Source organism: Hippopotamus amphibius, chromosome 3, assembly GCF_030028045.1.
Source record: "Hippopotamus amphibius kiboko isolate mHipAmp2 chromosome 3, mHipAmp2.hap2, whole genome shotgun sequence".
NCBI lineage: Eukaryota > Metazoa > Chordata > Mammalia > Artiodactyla > Hippopotamidae > Hippopotamus > Hippopotamus amphibius.
In genome coordinates, this window is record NC_080188.1 from 87,478,768 (window position 1) to 87,494,512 (window position 15,745).

At 35.1% G+C, this 15,745-nt stretch overlaps 1 protein-coding gene across 1 annotated transcript in view; it reads left to right on the forward strand.

The window, feature by feature from the left end:
• The window catches only part of GRIA2 (glutamate ionotropic receptor AMPA type subunit 2), a 155,947-nt gene that overhangs the window by 80,294 nt on the left and 59,908 nt on the right, over window positions 1–15,745 (forward strand). Inside the window, exons 3-4 of the mRNA XM_057726733.1 lie at window positions 1,900–2,139; window positions 11,342–11,538. Coding sequence (XP_057582716.1) covers window positions 1,900–2,139; window positions 11,342–11,538 — 437 coding nt within the window. The remainder of the gene's footprint in view (window positions 1–1,899; window positions 2,140–11,341; window positions 11,539–15,745) is intronic.

Consider the following 15,745-nt stretch of genomic DNA (forward strand, 5'->3'; position numbering starts at 1 on the left):
AACACAATAATCTAAAAAGATCAGACAGTATAAGGAATGAGTCCTTATGAATATGTATAAATCCCAGGTAATTACAGTTTGTTCTTTTTATAACTAATGGTTTTTACTGATGGTACTCTTTTTTACAACGGGGCTGTCCTAATACATGTTTACACTTAGATAGTTTAAATAAGAATGTGTATATTTTCTTTTTTTTCTTCCAGTTTTATTGAGATATAATTGACATACAGCAGTGTATAAGTTAAGGCATGGAGCACAAGGATTTGACTTACAGGTGTCATGAAATGATTATCCCAATAAGTTTAGTGAACAGTCATCCTCTCATATAGATACAAAATAAAAGAAAAATTTTAAAAATGTGCTTTCTGATGAGAACTCTTTGGATTTACTCTCTTAACAACTTACATATACACCATTCAGCAATGTTAATTATATTCATAATGTGGTACATTATATCCCTCATACTTATTTATCATATAACTGGAATTTTGTACCTTTTGACCACCTTCACCCAATTTCTCCTCCCCAGCCCTTCGCCTCTGATAACCACAAATCTGATCTCTTTTTCCATGATTTTGTTTGTTTGTTTTTGAAGTGTAATTGACCAGCAGTACTCTGTTAGTTCCTATTGCTCAACATAAAGATTTGTTATTTCTGTTTATTACAAAATGATCACCATCATAAGTCTAGTTACTGTTTGTCATCACACATAGTATTATTGACTGTATTCCTCACAATGTAAGTTTCATCCCCATGACTCATTTATTTTGTAACTGGAAGTTTGTACCTCTTAACCTCCATCACCTATTTCACTCATCCCCCCACCCACCTCCCCTCTGGTGACCATCTGTTCGTTCTCTGTATCTGTTGACTCTGTTTCTGTTTTGTTAGGTTTGTTCTATTTTTTTTGTTTTTTAGAATCCACATAGAAGTGAAATCATATAGTATTTACCTTCTCAGACATTTCACTCAGCACAGTATTCTTTAGGTCTGTCAAGATTTTATTCATTTATTTAATAGCTGAGTAATATTCCCTTGTATGTATACACTGCATCTTCTTTACCAGCTCATCTATTGATGGGCACTTAATTTGCTTCCATGCCTTGGCTATTGTGAATAGTGCTGCAGTGAACATTGGGATGCATTATTAATGTTTTGTTTTCTTTAGAAAAATACCCAGAAGTGGAATTGCTGGACTGTATAGTAGCTCTATTTTTAATTTTTTGAGGAACCTGCATAGTGTTCTCCATAGTGCCTGCACCAGCTTACATTCCCACCAACAGTACACAAGGGCTCCCCTTTCTCCATATCTCACCAGCACTTGTGATTTGTTGTCCTTTTGATGATGGCCATTCTGACAGGTGTGAGGTGGTATCTCATTGTGGTTTTGGTTTGCGTTTCCCTGATGATTAGTGATGTTGAGCATTTTTTCACGTGTCTGTTGGCTATCTGTATGTCTTCTTGGGAAAAATGTCTATTCAGGTCCCCTGCCCATATTTTAATTGGGTTGTTTTCATTTTTGATGTTTGATTTTATGAGTTATTTGTATATGTTGGATATTAAACTATTATCAGATGTAAGATTTATAAATCACTCCCATTTAGTAGGCTGCCTTTTCAAACTTGTTGGTGGTTTCCATCACTGTGCAAAAGCTTTTACTTTTGATACAGTTCCATAGCCAGCATTATTTTTAAATGCTTTATAATTCTTTGAATTCCTCAAATAGGCTAAGTAAATAAGTGCTCATAAATTTGATGAATTATTGATATCAACCCTCTATAGTTTTCAATTTGTTGATTCTTTTATATATATATAAAAGGAAATTAACTTCCAAGCAAATTCACATGATTGTATGCCAGTTTCGATGATTTATCCTTTTTATTTCCCCTCTTCTTCTAGTCTGCTCCCAGTTTTCAAGAGGAGTCTATGCTATTTTTGGATTTTATGACAAGAAGTCTGTAAACACCATCACATCATTTTGTGGAACGCTCCATGTGTCCTTCATCACTCCCAGCTTCCCGACAGATGGCACCCATCCATTTGTCATTCAGATGCGACCAGACCTAAAAGGAGCTCTTCTCAGCTTGATTGAGTACTACCAATGGGACAAGTTTGCATACCTCTATGACAGTGACAGAGGTAAGTGACAATATCCTTCTCCCTTTATAATGGGTCAAATGTAATGCCCACATTTGATACTTACACGTAACGTTATAGAGCTCCATGAGTGTATTGAAGTCCAACGTAACTTGGCTTAATTATGCTCTATAAATGAATAATGCAATTTGGAACCTGGGTAACATATTTAGAGTAAAGCAAACAAGCAAAAACATTGTGGATGTACAATTTGCAGAGATAGTTTGTATTCAGTCAATGCCCTAATGTTCAGCTGCAAAGCAAGAAGTGCTTTCTGGTCTTAGCAGCTAAGACCCTAGGATGACTAGGGTCAGTGAAGTAACAGCCTTGGAAATTGGTTTAAGTGAGATTTGAATAAATATATAAATACGAATGTCTACAGAAATGTATAGACATGAAATATTTCCACATGCAAAACTTTTATCATGAAGGGAGAGTTGTTATTAACCTTACATTAGAATGAGATCGCTGAATCTCAAAGAAGTTGAAAGACTTTTTCATAATCCATCCATGTGTGATTCAGCTGAGCTTAGGTCTTTTGATACCAGACTTGTGTTTTTTCACAACTCTCTGCAGTTGCTTATGGTGAGATGTCTTGGATTAGCATGCCAATTAAATGGAGTCTTGGCTCATTTTACTAGTTTTTATTTCAGGGGTGAGGGTACTTCCTTTACATTTCCCACATCCTTTGTTGTGAAGTTGGCTATTAGCAGATTTCATTGACTTAAGTGTCATAGAATTCCAGATATGTCTAACCGTTCCTGGGTCTGTGATTCAGTTTCAGTGGGTCTGTGTACTTCCTCAAATCGAATGAACATTTTGTGCACATGATTTTTCTCTAGAGAGTATCCACAACCAAACTCAGCAGTATTGAGAACCACTATTTCCAGAGTATCTAATAGATACCCATCTGTTCAGGAAGCAGTTTGCTTTAAAGGTTCAGGTGAAAACCAGAAGCCTGTTTCTACCAGGAGGGAGCACCTTGCTTACCTGCAAGGTGGTTGAGCAGGGAGCCAGCTGCCAGCCCTTCTCCACGATCAGTTTGGAGACATTGGCTACAACAACCAAAGCCAGGTGTGCTCCAGCCTGGTGTGTGATTCTTTGTCCTGGCCTCCAGTCCTGAGAATGAGTGGAAAACTATACCAACTGAGACTCTGTCAACAACTTTCCCCCTGCTTTGAGAAGGAAAAGCTTTGCTATACCCATGGGGAGTGAAAAAGTCAATCAAGAACCATTTAGAGTAAATATGGACTCCAATGTGCTGGGTGACTCTGAAGCATCTTCTTATCATTGTGATAAAGAGCGTATCGCTGTCTTCCTCTTGCCCTTTGCTAACTCCTCTCTCCCTCTTGTCTCCTCTTCATAGGATTTCTACCATCTCAATGTCTTTTACTTGTAGCCACTCTTCTGTGTCATTGTCTTGACTCCAGGCCAGGGCAACCCCATGTGTTCATTCTTCCTCTTTCCACTTCTGTGCTCGTATCTCTTCAATCCATTTTCCACAAAGGAGGCAGAAGTTGTGAATGCTTTTATTTCATCTTCTCAATTTAATTTTTGTTTTATATTGGGGTGTAGTTGATTTACAATGCTGTGTTAGTTTCAGGTGTACAGCAGAGTGACTCAGCTATACATGTACATATATCCATTCTTTTTCAGATTTTTTCCCATATAGGTTATTAAAGGATATTGAGTAGAGTTTCCTGTGCTCTACACAGGTGTTATTTTTCTATTTTGCATATAGTAGTGTGTATATGTTAATCCCAAGCTCTTAATTTATTCCTCCCCCCTTCCCCCCCCCGGTAAGCATAAGTTTGTTTTCTATGTCTGTGAGTCTGTTTCTGTTTCATAGATAAGTTCATTTGTGTCATATTTTAGATTCCACATATAAGTAATATCATATGGTATTTGTCTTTCTCTGCCTGACTTACTTCACTTAGTGTGATAATCTCTAGGTCCATCCATGTCACTGCAAATGGCATTATTTCATTCTTTTTTGCAGCTGAGTAGTATTCCATTGTATATATACACTATATCTTTTTTATCCATTCTTCTGTTGATGGACATTTAGGTTGCTTCCATGTCCTGGCTATTGTAAATAGTGCTGCAGTGAACATTGGGGTGCATATACCTTTTTGAATTATGTTTTTTTCTGGGTATGTGCCCAGGAGTGGGATTGCTGGGCCATATGGTAGCTCTATTTTTTGAGTGCCTTTAAATGTTTTTCTGACCACATTGCTCCCTTGCTTAAAATACTCCCGTGGCTCCTTGTTATAATGAGGAAAAAATTGAAAATTCTTAACATGACTTTAAGGTTTTATAGTATCTGATTCCTGTCCATTTTATACTATGGTCCTGCTCACTCACTAGGCTAAACCCATCTCTCTAACATTCTTTCACTTTCTCAGATGCACCAAACTCTTTCACCTTGAAATTCTGCACATACTTCTAAATTTTTCTCCTTCAGGTCTCAGTTTATATAACATTCCCACACAGATGCATTTCATATTGTTACTTTCTCTCAAAGCAATCTCCTCTTTTCCTACATAGTACTTATCACAATTTATAATTAATATTGATGTTCATTCTTTCACCCAAGAAGTGAGCTCTTAGTATGTTCTAGGGACTGTTTTAATCACACAGACTAAGCTTTATTCTTTTAATTTAAGATCTGGCTCTAAGCCCAGGAAGGAAATGTCCTGGCAGTACCCACTGCACTTAACTGTATGTACAGTGCTTAAGATAATGCTGGAACAGAGTTTATAGTTAATAAATAGCATTAATAAATGAGTGAGTTGAGCATCTGTGTAGTTTAAGTTTGAGATGCTATTAGAACATGAATCTTGCTTGCTAAATTGAAGGATCAGAGATGATTCTCTTTACTCTTTGACAAGGTGGAAGGTGGCATTTTCTCTTTAAGGACACACTTCAGCCTTACTGTGATGCCAGCTAGTTGAAACTGAACTTTTGAGATCATTCAAGGGGACAACACCTGACATAAATAGAAAAAGGGAAACTCTAGTATTTGAAGAGAGAAGAAAGACAAGCTCTGGGAAATAAAGGATCGGATGATGATGGTTGGACTTAAGTACTTGTGAAAAGAACCTGAGCCATTTTTAATGATTTTATTAAAACTTTAGAAATATTAAATGAAATTTAAATGATGAGATAATCTCCAATCATTAAATTATACAAATTGATTTGAGTTCAAGTGCATCTGTGGAGAGGTCAATGTTAGATTAATAATATTAAGTAATTATATATTAAAGCCAAAATTGGCCTTATGAATACATTTTCAAGGTATTATCAAGTGGATGCTAATGCTTTAATATAAAGAGTAATTACACTGGGCTTTCATCTGAATCTATTTTCAGGGCTAAACGTGTAAGACTCAAAATACTGGCAAAAAGACTCGACTTTTATGTAATGTTTTACTTGGTTCATGGAAATGGGATATTTGTTCTCTGATTTTTTCTTATTAATGACAATTGTTATAGTTTTGCTGTCATATCACATTTTAAAATGTTTATTCGTACATTTATCACGTGAACTGTTCCCCCCACCCCTTTAGTCCTTAACCCACTTCTCTTACACTTCAAGGAAGTACCTTCTTGTTTTGCTGTTACATGACTTGAGATGAAGCTGTGTGCCCTTACCATATTATGCATGTTTTTAAAAATAGGTTTCATGATTTTATCTTTCATATTATGTCTCCATATGCCTCAACTTCAAAGAGTTTTGTCTGTTTTTGAGGTGGCACTCTTTCCACATTCTTGGTTGTAAGATGCTTGTTTTTAATAATCTTTAATTTTCTGAGAGTCTAGATCAGGTAAAAATATTGTTAAATTTTAATTTCTAAATATATGAATTGATGTTCTTTTGGACAGCCCAAGCATGAGAATGGTTCTCCAACATTCTGCCCTGAATACAAGCTAGATGAAAAAGACACAATTTTTCTATGCTTCTTCTCTTCACTGCTCTTAACTAGGACTGTCAATGAAACCTTTCCTAATTCCAACTATCCATCCTAACGCCAGGCAAAAAGTCCGGGATACTACATCCCAGTTGTAGGCAAAGGAGGACATAGATGCATCCTGATCTTTGTGTAGGTCTTTGACTATTTCCAGTTTACCGGTGAGCGGATTGCTGAAACTGTTCATTTGGTGCCATGTGACCCTTTAGGACTGCTGGTGTCTTCTCTTTATCCAAGCTGCGTGCCAGCAGCCTGGCACTCCTTGATAAACCACCGCCCTTCCTAAAAGCTCCAGAGAGAGTAGGTAGATGGATCTTCAACACGCAGGATCTATAGAGTAAAGGTCTATTGAATGCATTACCTACATTAATGCATTCAACATAGGGTTGCCTTTGGATACATATGTACTAAATTTGAACCACGACTTAATCAAAATGTGGTTTTTATTTATTGGGTCAGTGTAAATGAGGTAAGGTAATACATTTCTGTAGACAGTAGGTAAAACCAGAACTAATGCTTTATAACTTTGTTTTAATTTTGAGCCATACTATTTGTCCCCTGAAGGAAAGGCACATTGATTCCAGTTCCAAAAGGGCATCACGCCTAGAATAAAAATGCTTCCATATTACAAATTTATTTTACAATGTTCCTGAGAAAGCTAGTGAGGGAAATATATGTTAATCTAATCTGGCCTAGGCATGCTGCTGTGATTTAGTGATCATAAATATTAATTTCTGTGCCTGAAAGACGAATAAGGACAGTGAATTTCAAATGGAACAAAGAAAATATTTTTGAGAAAAAAGACATGGTCTGAATGAACACCTATCTACAGTAATCATTTTTAATTCCACCCATTAATGTACAAACTAAGGTATTTAGACTTCACCTGTTTTGGGGCGGAAGGTTTTTCTATAACTTTGTCTCAGTAGTATATGCACACTAGTTCAAGATGAGACTGTGAACTACTGCTAGTAATACTCAGAGAGAGTTTTAGGGAGACTGTCAGCTTATAAATAGGTTATATAGCTGTAACTAACCTGGCAACAATTAGGCACATGAACAAGTAATACAATAAAGAATAACAGTACATTAACCATTCTTTATTTTATCCAGAAGTCTGAGAGTTTAGTAGAGTGTAGTACTTAATTTTAGACTCCTATGATATTCTAGAGGTTTTTCAGAACCCATTTTAAATCTATTTCTTACGAAGAACAGTTACTTTTCTAGATTTTTTTCTATTTGTGGATGAGCAACTGTGTATCTCAAGGTCTCTAAGCAATAAAATAATGAGAAATTAAACTGGGGTTTCCACATCCTGATTTAGTGGTACAGATATGAGAGTTGAATGCTAACTACCTACTAGTGGTTTTAAAGAAACTGATATTTATATGGAATTCCCATTGTCCATACAAGTTTATTTTCTGAATTAAGGGATGAATGTATGTATAAAGATATTTCTAGGCTAGTTTGTATGGAAGGGAAAGAGGCATAGCTCAGTAACACTTTCTCCCCTAATTAGAATATGTTACCAAGAGACTAAAAGCATGAATTTGTGTTGTGTATGAATAATTTAATTTCACTATAATATTTGTGATATGCATTTTCAGTAATATTTTAAAAATTTTAAAGTGATCTATTAATTTTAAAGTAACCAAATATAATGCCAAACTCTTAGTTGTAGGGAGAGGGCAGATCAAGTTGAGAAAATATGTGAGTCAGTTACTGTTACTAAAAATACAAATCTGAGAACATGGACTAAGAAGCATGGGACAGCAGTCTTTTCAAAACGTGAGGCAGATCATGTCATGGTTTGTGAATTATTTCTGGCTGTCCTTAGGAGATAATTGAATGATATTCAGTGTCTTCTGATGAAACCAATTTCATCATCTGATATTGTACCACTTGAGCAGTTTAGCATCTTAATAAATGGATGTATTTTTTTTTAGGATTCATAGCTTACCAAATATTAATTCTGAGAGTTCTAATAACAGTCTACACCAACTGTGAGTTACTTTTGATACATAAGAGGGATGAGCTTGAATCAGCCATTTCTTTAAATGCATTTTTATTGACTTTAAATATACTCTTCTTTCTTGGACAAGGTGAACTGCCAATAAATGTCAGGTTTAGAAATATCACTCAGGATTCACTTACACATTTTCATTTATATTTAAAATTTCTTGTTATATATGTTGAAAGACAGGCCAGGATATCAAGAATATCACCACTTGAAACTTTAACTTAGTATGTGGTAAACTTCATAATTAAATGAAAACAATATGAAATAATTGATTGCCTGGAAGAAAGGAAGCTCACATATAAAGTGTTATGGTAACATGTCGCATATAGAATGTCACCTTTGTATATGTTGTTTTTAAAGAGATGACAAGAGTCACATTGTGACTGGAATATGGAAAAGTAGGACGTCGACAGTGGAAAAGGTTTAGAAAATTGGCTTTTTTTCCTACTTGGAAAGAAAACTGAATAAACTTAATAAGTGTTTGCAAGCACATTGATAGCTGTTGAATTGCTAATATTCATCAATTTTGGTTCTATCTTCACTGAAGACAAAAAACAGGAAAAGAATTTGAAATGCATCTTGTAAAGATTTAATTTACTTACAGTGAATGGAAATCGTAGGCGATCAGTGAAGTTTTTAAAATAAGCTTTATCATTAATAGATTTTTTTACAATGGCATGTGGTCTCTGTTTAAATTATCCCTTGAGAAATTATTTATCCTATGTTTTTGGTTACAAGACTGGATGGAGGAAACTGTTGTTTTGCCAAAAAAGAAAACCCACAAAATTAATTTTTAATTTAATTTATGATTCAACTTCTCAATTTGAAATAAAAGTAAATTATTTTTAATTTTCATTATGAAATATTTTAAATAACAACACAGACAGAATAATATGAAAACCTCCAATGACTCTCAAGCCAGCTTCATTAATGATGGATAAGAGGAATCTTGTTTTATTTCTCTCCTTCTGCCCCTCACAATTATTTTGAAGCAAATACCTGACATCCTGTTACTTCATCTGTAAATATCTCAGTTTGCATTTTGAAAGAACAATTCTCTTGGTTTAAGTAAAACCACAATATCGTCATCATATATAGACAAGTTAAAAGTAATTCGTTACTAGCATCATTTATTTTTTTTTCACAGTTTGTTTGAATCAGGATAAAAATGAGGTCCTTATATCCAATTGGTTAATATATCTCTTTAGGCTTTTATAAGGTAATGTAGAGTTTCCCATAGTCTGGATTCTGGTACCACTCAAAATGCCATATAGTCCTTATAAAAGGGTAGTTAGGTCTAGATGCTTGATGAGATTCATATTCACTTTCTTGACATGAATACTTCATAGATGGTGTTGAGTATCCCCATTTGAAGGCACATAACTTCCGGCCATCTCTTGTTTTGTGTTGTTAGCAGCCGTTAACGATTGTTGCCTTGATTCATTAATTCATTAGCTGTTACAAGATTGGTTGTAATTCTGAATCTATATTGATTTATCATTTATTAGCTGGAGTTTTTCCAAAAAACAAAAAGCCCACCTCCCTTAATTAACTATTATCCTGAGTAGAGTGCATATAGGAAAGGTAGGAAAATGCTTGTTTCTTTTCCTTTATTTACCAGCTTTCAAAATAATAACTTGGCTCTGTAGAATCCATCAAAGGCAATCAAATATTTTTCTTAACTATCATTACTAATCTATAGATTAAAAATGTATGTATTTAAGTCTTTTGTTGCATTTATTATTCTTGTTGATATTCCAACTGCCTCATCTTTATTTAAAGTGATTCTCATCAAATTGGCTCCTGGGACTTTTGATAGGAGGCTGATAGATTTGGAGAGCTTCCTTGCTTTGGGGTGTCACAAGGTGTTCTAGGCTCATCTTATATACTATTGGCAATATCTAATCAATAAAAATTTCATTGATATTTTCCAGGTTCAGGTAATTTTCAACATTTAGAATACGCATTTTTTTTCAGTGGTAAATAGATTTAAATAAAGTTTAGAACATGAATAAAGCTTCTAGAGACATGTGATCACATTAGGTAAATCCCACATTTTTTGGGTAAGAAGGGTCCATAGTCTTGTCTTTCTGGAATAAGGAAGATGATGTCCTGAATTCTTTTCGGAGCTTTGACTTTTGTTGTTCATTAAGCTATTCATAGAAATGATGAATTTGGGTTGGCTGTGAAGAGCTGAAGTGACATGGAAGATAAGTTTATATACTAGTTTTCCAAGTGCTAAACTGCAGAATTAACTTTAGGAAAGATGTTCCCAAGTTGTTTTCCCTCCCAACCCTGCATATGAGGTAAAGTATGAGCAATAAAAAATAAAAACACAATTTTCAATATAACCTAAGTTGTATGATGCTGTAAGCAAAGTTGCTAATTACTAGTAGTCTCACATTTGGGAAATTTAAGTAAACGTAACAAATCTGTGCTAGAAAACTGACTGCTACCATGTGGTTAATAGGTAAACATTTAATTTCTACAGGATTATTCCCAATAACAAAAATGATACAACAAAAGGCTGAGGGAAAAATAATAATAACTGCGGACCAGAAAACGATAGGAACAAATAGAGTAGCTTCAGAGATGATTCGCTTTTAGACTCACATAGACCCACATAGATTCATCTCACTGAAAATGAACTCAAACTCTTCAGGATAATAATGTGAAGTGATAGACTGTCATATATAAAGAAATATTTTTTTTCCATTCTGTACATCAAAGAATGGAATGTCTTTTGACTTCATTAAAACCGGAGGTAGGGAATTCCCTGGTGGTCCAGTGGTTAGGACACAGGGCTTTCACTGCCAAGGGCATAAGTTCAACCCCTGGTCAGGGAACTAAGATACCACATGCTGTGTGGTGGAGCAAAAGAAAAGAAAAAAGAAAAAATAGAGGTATTAAAAACACCACACTTTTGTAATATTCAAAAGAAAACAGCTGAGAAGCCTGAAAGACTGGGGTATGGTTTTCCCACAAACTATGACTCTTTCAGTCAAAACAATGCCAGTTAGAGGAAGGAGTTTTTGATGTGAAGTGGGAATAAGTGGATGTTGATACAGATCATAGCTGTAGCTGTTAGAGGCGTCAACATCCCCTTCACTGCACAAAAATATCAGCCTTGGAAATATATTTGCTGTCAATTTCCCAGCGCGGTTCTGCGTCATTCCAGTCTCACCATCAGGCCCCATCTCTCTCTGCTTCCCTAGGCTTGTCCACTCTGCAGGCGGTGCTGGATTCCGCTGCCGAAAAGAAGTGGCAGGTGACTGCTATCAACGTGGGGAACATTAACAATGACAAGAAAGATGAGACCTACCGCTCGCTCTTCCAGGATCTGGAGCTAAAAAAGGAGCGGCGAGTCATCCTGGACTGTGAGCGGGACAAAGTCAACGACATCGTGGACCAGGTTGGCTCCTGCCTGTTTCCTAAGGCACCAAATATAGAGCGTGCGTGCAGCGTCAGCGTTTGCAGTGAGCATCTGTGTGAGATGCTTGAGCAGCAGTTTTCACTTGGTGGTTTATGGAGGGCACAGCAAAGATCATCAGTGAGATTAGCCCTGGCTTCAGTTAGCAATAGCAGGGGGTCCCCAGTAATGCTGGCCCCTCACACTAAACATTACGGTCTATTCAATATACCATTCCTGACTCCTGGTGTATATAAGTGTTGTCCTAGACTTTGATATTTTAAAGTGGAAATTTTAAATTTAATTCTTTTGAACTTTTTAGAGATAAAGAAATACATATTAAGGGAAAATAAGTCTGGGTCTTAAGGGAAAAGTGAGTAATTCGTTGGATTCTTTGGCAATATGTGGAGTACTTCAAACGTTAGGATAAACCTAGATTGTTGTCTGAGTGGGTTTAGGTCTTCAGAAAAAAGCATGTATTTTTCCAAGAAGTAATTTTTCCTCCTACTAGGTAGATTTTGTGTCACTACAAAACTATTAATCTATGAAAATAAAATTCATAGGAAAGATATACTTAGTCTTTCCTGTTTGAGAAGTAAACTAGATGTATTAACTTGCGATATTTTAGAGTAGCATGATACTAGAGATAAAGATGCTTTATCTGTGCTCACCACATCACCTTGCTTTCGTTTAAGATCTTTCAGGATAGGACAGCCATGCAGTGATATCCAAATGACAAAAATAAAATCCACTCTGTTACACAGATAGGTTAGGTCACCAGGGATACTGGTAAAAAGCATGAAGATTTACTACCTAAGGTCTCCTCCACTGGGATCTGCTTCTTTTCCAGCTGAAAAATGTATGTTTATAATATTTTCCCTGTAATAATGATATATATGTTATTTATGTACATAAATGTATAATTATTCCCTGGAATAATATAGGATTAGAAGAAAAATACACAGTTAAGTATTTCTCAAAGCCCCTCTTCAGCTTTGAGGAGAAAATTAGATTCACTAATCCGTATAACACAAAGCATTTTGCAAACATAAATGCTGATAAAGCCTTAATTGATATAGAATAACACAGGATCTAAGATATATGAAATGGGTCTCTCATGAAATATTGAATAACTGAATAAAACTAACTTGTTATGAGGAAGAACTAAATGTTGTATGTCAGAAAGGTGAACATTTCAGTAGAACAGTCTTGATTCTTGTCTCTGGAGATAAAGCTGAAGTTGTTTTTAACCTGAAGACCTCTCTTTCAAATGTGAACCTCAACAACTCATTTGAATTTCAGAGGAGATTCTCATTAAAACTGAATTTTAATAATAGTCATTAGTCTTTGTTTTAAAAATTTAGGTATCCATGACTCATCATAATACATGTTGCTAAAGGCCTATATGAAAATAATTCTTTACAAAACTAGAAAAGAGAAACTACAAGAGAAACTGGAATATATGGAACGGAATTTTTAAAAAAATTTAAAAAATATTTTATTGAAGCATATTTGATTTACAATATTATGTTAATTTCTACTGTACAGCAAAGTGATTCAGTTATACATATATACATATAGTACATTCTTTCATATTCTTTTCCATTATGGTTTATCATAGATTATTGAATATAGTTCCCTATGCTATACAGTAGGACCTTGTTGTTTATCCATTCTCTATATAATAGTTTGCATCTGTTAACCGCAACCTCCCAATCCTTCCCTCCCCTATCCCCCTCCGCACTCAGCAACCATGAGTTTGTTTTCTGTGTCTATGAGTCTATTTCCATTTCGTAGATAAGTTCATTTGTGTCATATTTTAGATTCCACTTATAAGTGATATCATATAATATTTGTCTTTTTCTGTCTGATTTGCTTCACTTAGTGTGATAATCTCTAGGTCCATCCATGTTGCTGCAGTTGGCATTATTTCATGGAATGGAATGTTTGGAAGCAAATATATGATCGTGATTAAATAAATGTCCATATGGACATCTCTTCAAAATGTACACAGTATTTTGCACATATATTTTGTTTGAACGTATTAAGTGAGTGTGTGAATTTATTGAGGTCATTGTATGTGTCTAGAATGAGGGATGCAAAGAAAGGTAAGAGTCTTAACTGCACCCCATGAATTCGTTGTTTAGAGGGGAAGGAAAGTGTACACACATAACAAATACTACAGTATTACAGGTTACAATGCAATGTGACCTAAGAGCGTGGAAGAGGAAGCATCTGTCTTAACAGGGTGGGAAGATTTATGAAAGGTTCACACATGGGTACCACTTGGCTGGCTGGCTTGGATTCCTTCATTTGTTTGTTCAATAAATTTCCCTGAGTGTCTAATGTTCGCCAGACAGGCACTGCAGTAGATCCAAAAAAATAATGTTAAACAGAACAGGCCTGCCCCATCAAGGTAAATAATCATGATGTTTTATAGTTACATTAATATACAACTATAATAATGATATTTACTATGAATGAACAGAACAAGATGTTATGAGAAAAAATTGCATAAAAAGATAATTTTGATTAGAAGATCATGGAAGGCCTTCAAGGAATGAGTTTACCAGGCAAAAAGTGGAGTTGAGGTACATTTCAAGAAAAAGAGACCCTATTCACTTATTCACTCAGTCAAGAGAATGGAGATGAGATGAAACTTTCTACTCATAATAGCTTAAAGTTAGAAATAGAATTAAACTCTGCTAGTCTGTGAGTATTTTGTCATTCAATAAAACTTTAGAGACACTTATTTCTAACTGTGATTAGGTGGAAAAAGGAAACAAACATCAAAAACATTTGGAAATTAACATAAATTTACTATTGTTAGGGCAATACTAATACTTCGTAAAGCTAAGATTCGGTAGTATGGCTGATACTATTCTTAGAGAGAAGTAGGGCTAGACCATTTTTCATATTTCTCCTTTATCTCAATGAACACTCAAGTATTTCTACTTCTGGTAGCACCATTGATACTATGTTTTTTCTTAATTACCGGAAAGAAGACATGCACAGTTCAGAAAGTAGAATGGCCAGGAAGCACAACCAGCTGATACTAGTAGGAAATATGAGGGACATGACCGTCTCAATTCAACTGATGCTAATTAATATATTTTTTCATTCAGGGGGACGTCTTTTCTTCAAAATTCTCCCTTCAATTGAGTGTTCATTTTCTTGGAAAAGGCTATGTAGTTGTGTTATATAAAAATAAGTTAAAAAATAATATAAGCCCTAACTCCCTTTCAAATAGTGACCACTTAGTATCAAAGTGACATATGGTGGAATCCTTCTAGGATTTGCCCTTTCCTTGTTCTTTGATGAAGTATGTTGCTTTGGAGCATCTGACTTTACCTGGGATGAGGGATAGTCAGAGAGGGAAGTCTTCTAGGAGGTTAACAATGGGCTGAGATCCACTGTGCCTTAAGAGACAGAGGATATGGTGTGGAGGGAACTTTCCAAGCAGAGTAAGCAGGTCTATGAAAGCCCTGAGCAGATGGAAGGAAGCTCTTTTTGGCACAAAGAAACAAAAAGAGGGCCATGTGGCTCTAGCATAGAGAGTGAGAAGGTGGGCCTGGACTTTGCAGCATGTAAAGGATTTTGTTCATTATGCTAAAGCAATGGGAAGCCACCAAAACAGTTCAATAAGGGAGAGGATGTAATGTTTTCAATTTTTAATGGCATTTAATGCTTTCCATTAGTGTGACTATTTTCTTAAAAATAGAAATTAAATTTGAGTATCTTAGTACCAGGACTACAGCATGGCCATTTCACGTACTTCTCTTTATAAGTAATATAGATCAATGAAGAGTCCAGTTGATTCAATAATGTCCAAAACTGTTGTGAGCATTACCAAAATGACTGCTTGTTCCATGATATTTATTTAGATTTGTGGAGAAAAATTAGCTTATCTGATACTTTGCTGCCTTAGACTGGAAATAAGAATGTTCATTTGAACTAGCCTATAAGTATTTCAAGATTCTTAAATTGGAATTTTATTTTATAGATCTATATAACAATTCTGGTGTATGCTTATTAATATTCTTTTAAATCCATGTACTTCTATAAACTCCGTGTTTATCTGTGAATGTAGATTGTGAATATAAAATCTCAGATGTTGGTTTCAGCTGTCTGTGTCTCATCAACAAGAAAAAAAAAGCTTTTGTAGAAATAAAATTATGACATTATAGGCGAGGAACATGGTTTTAGTTTT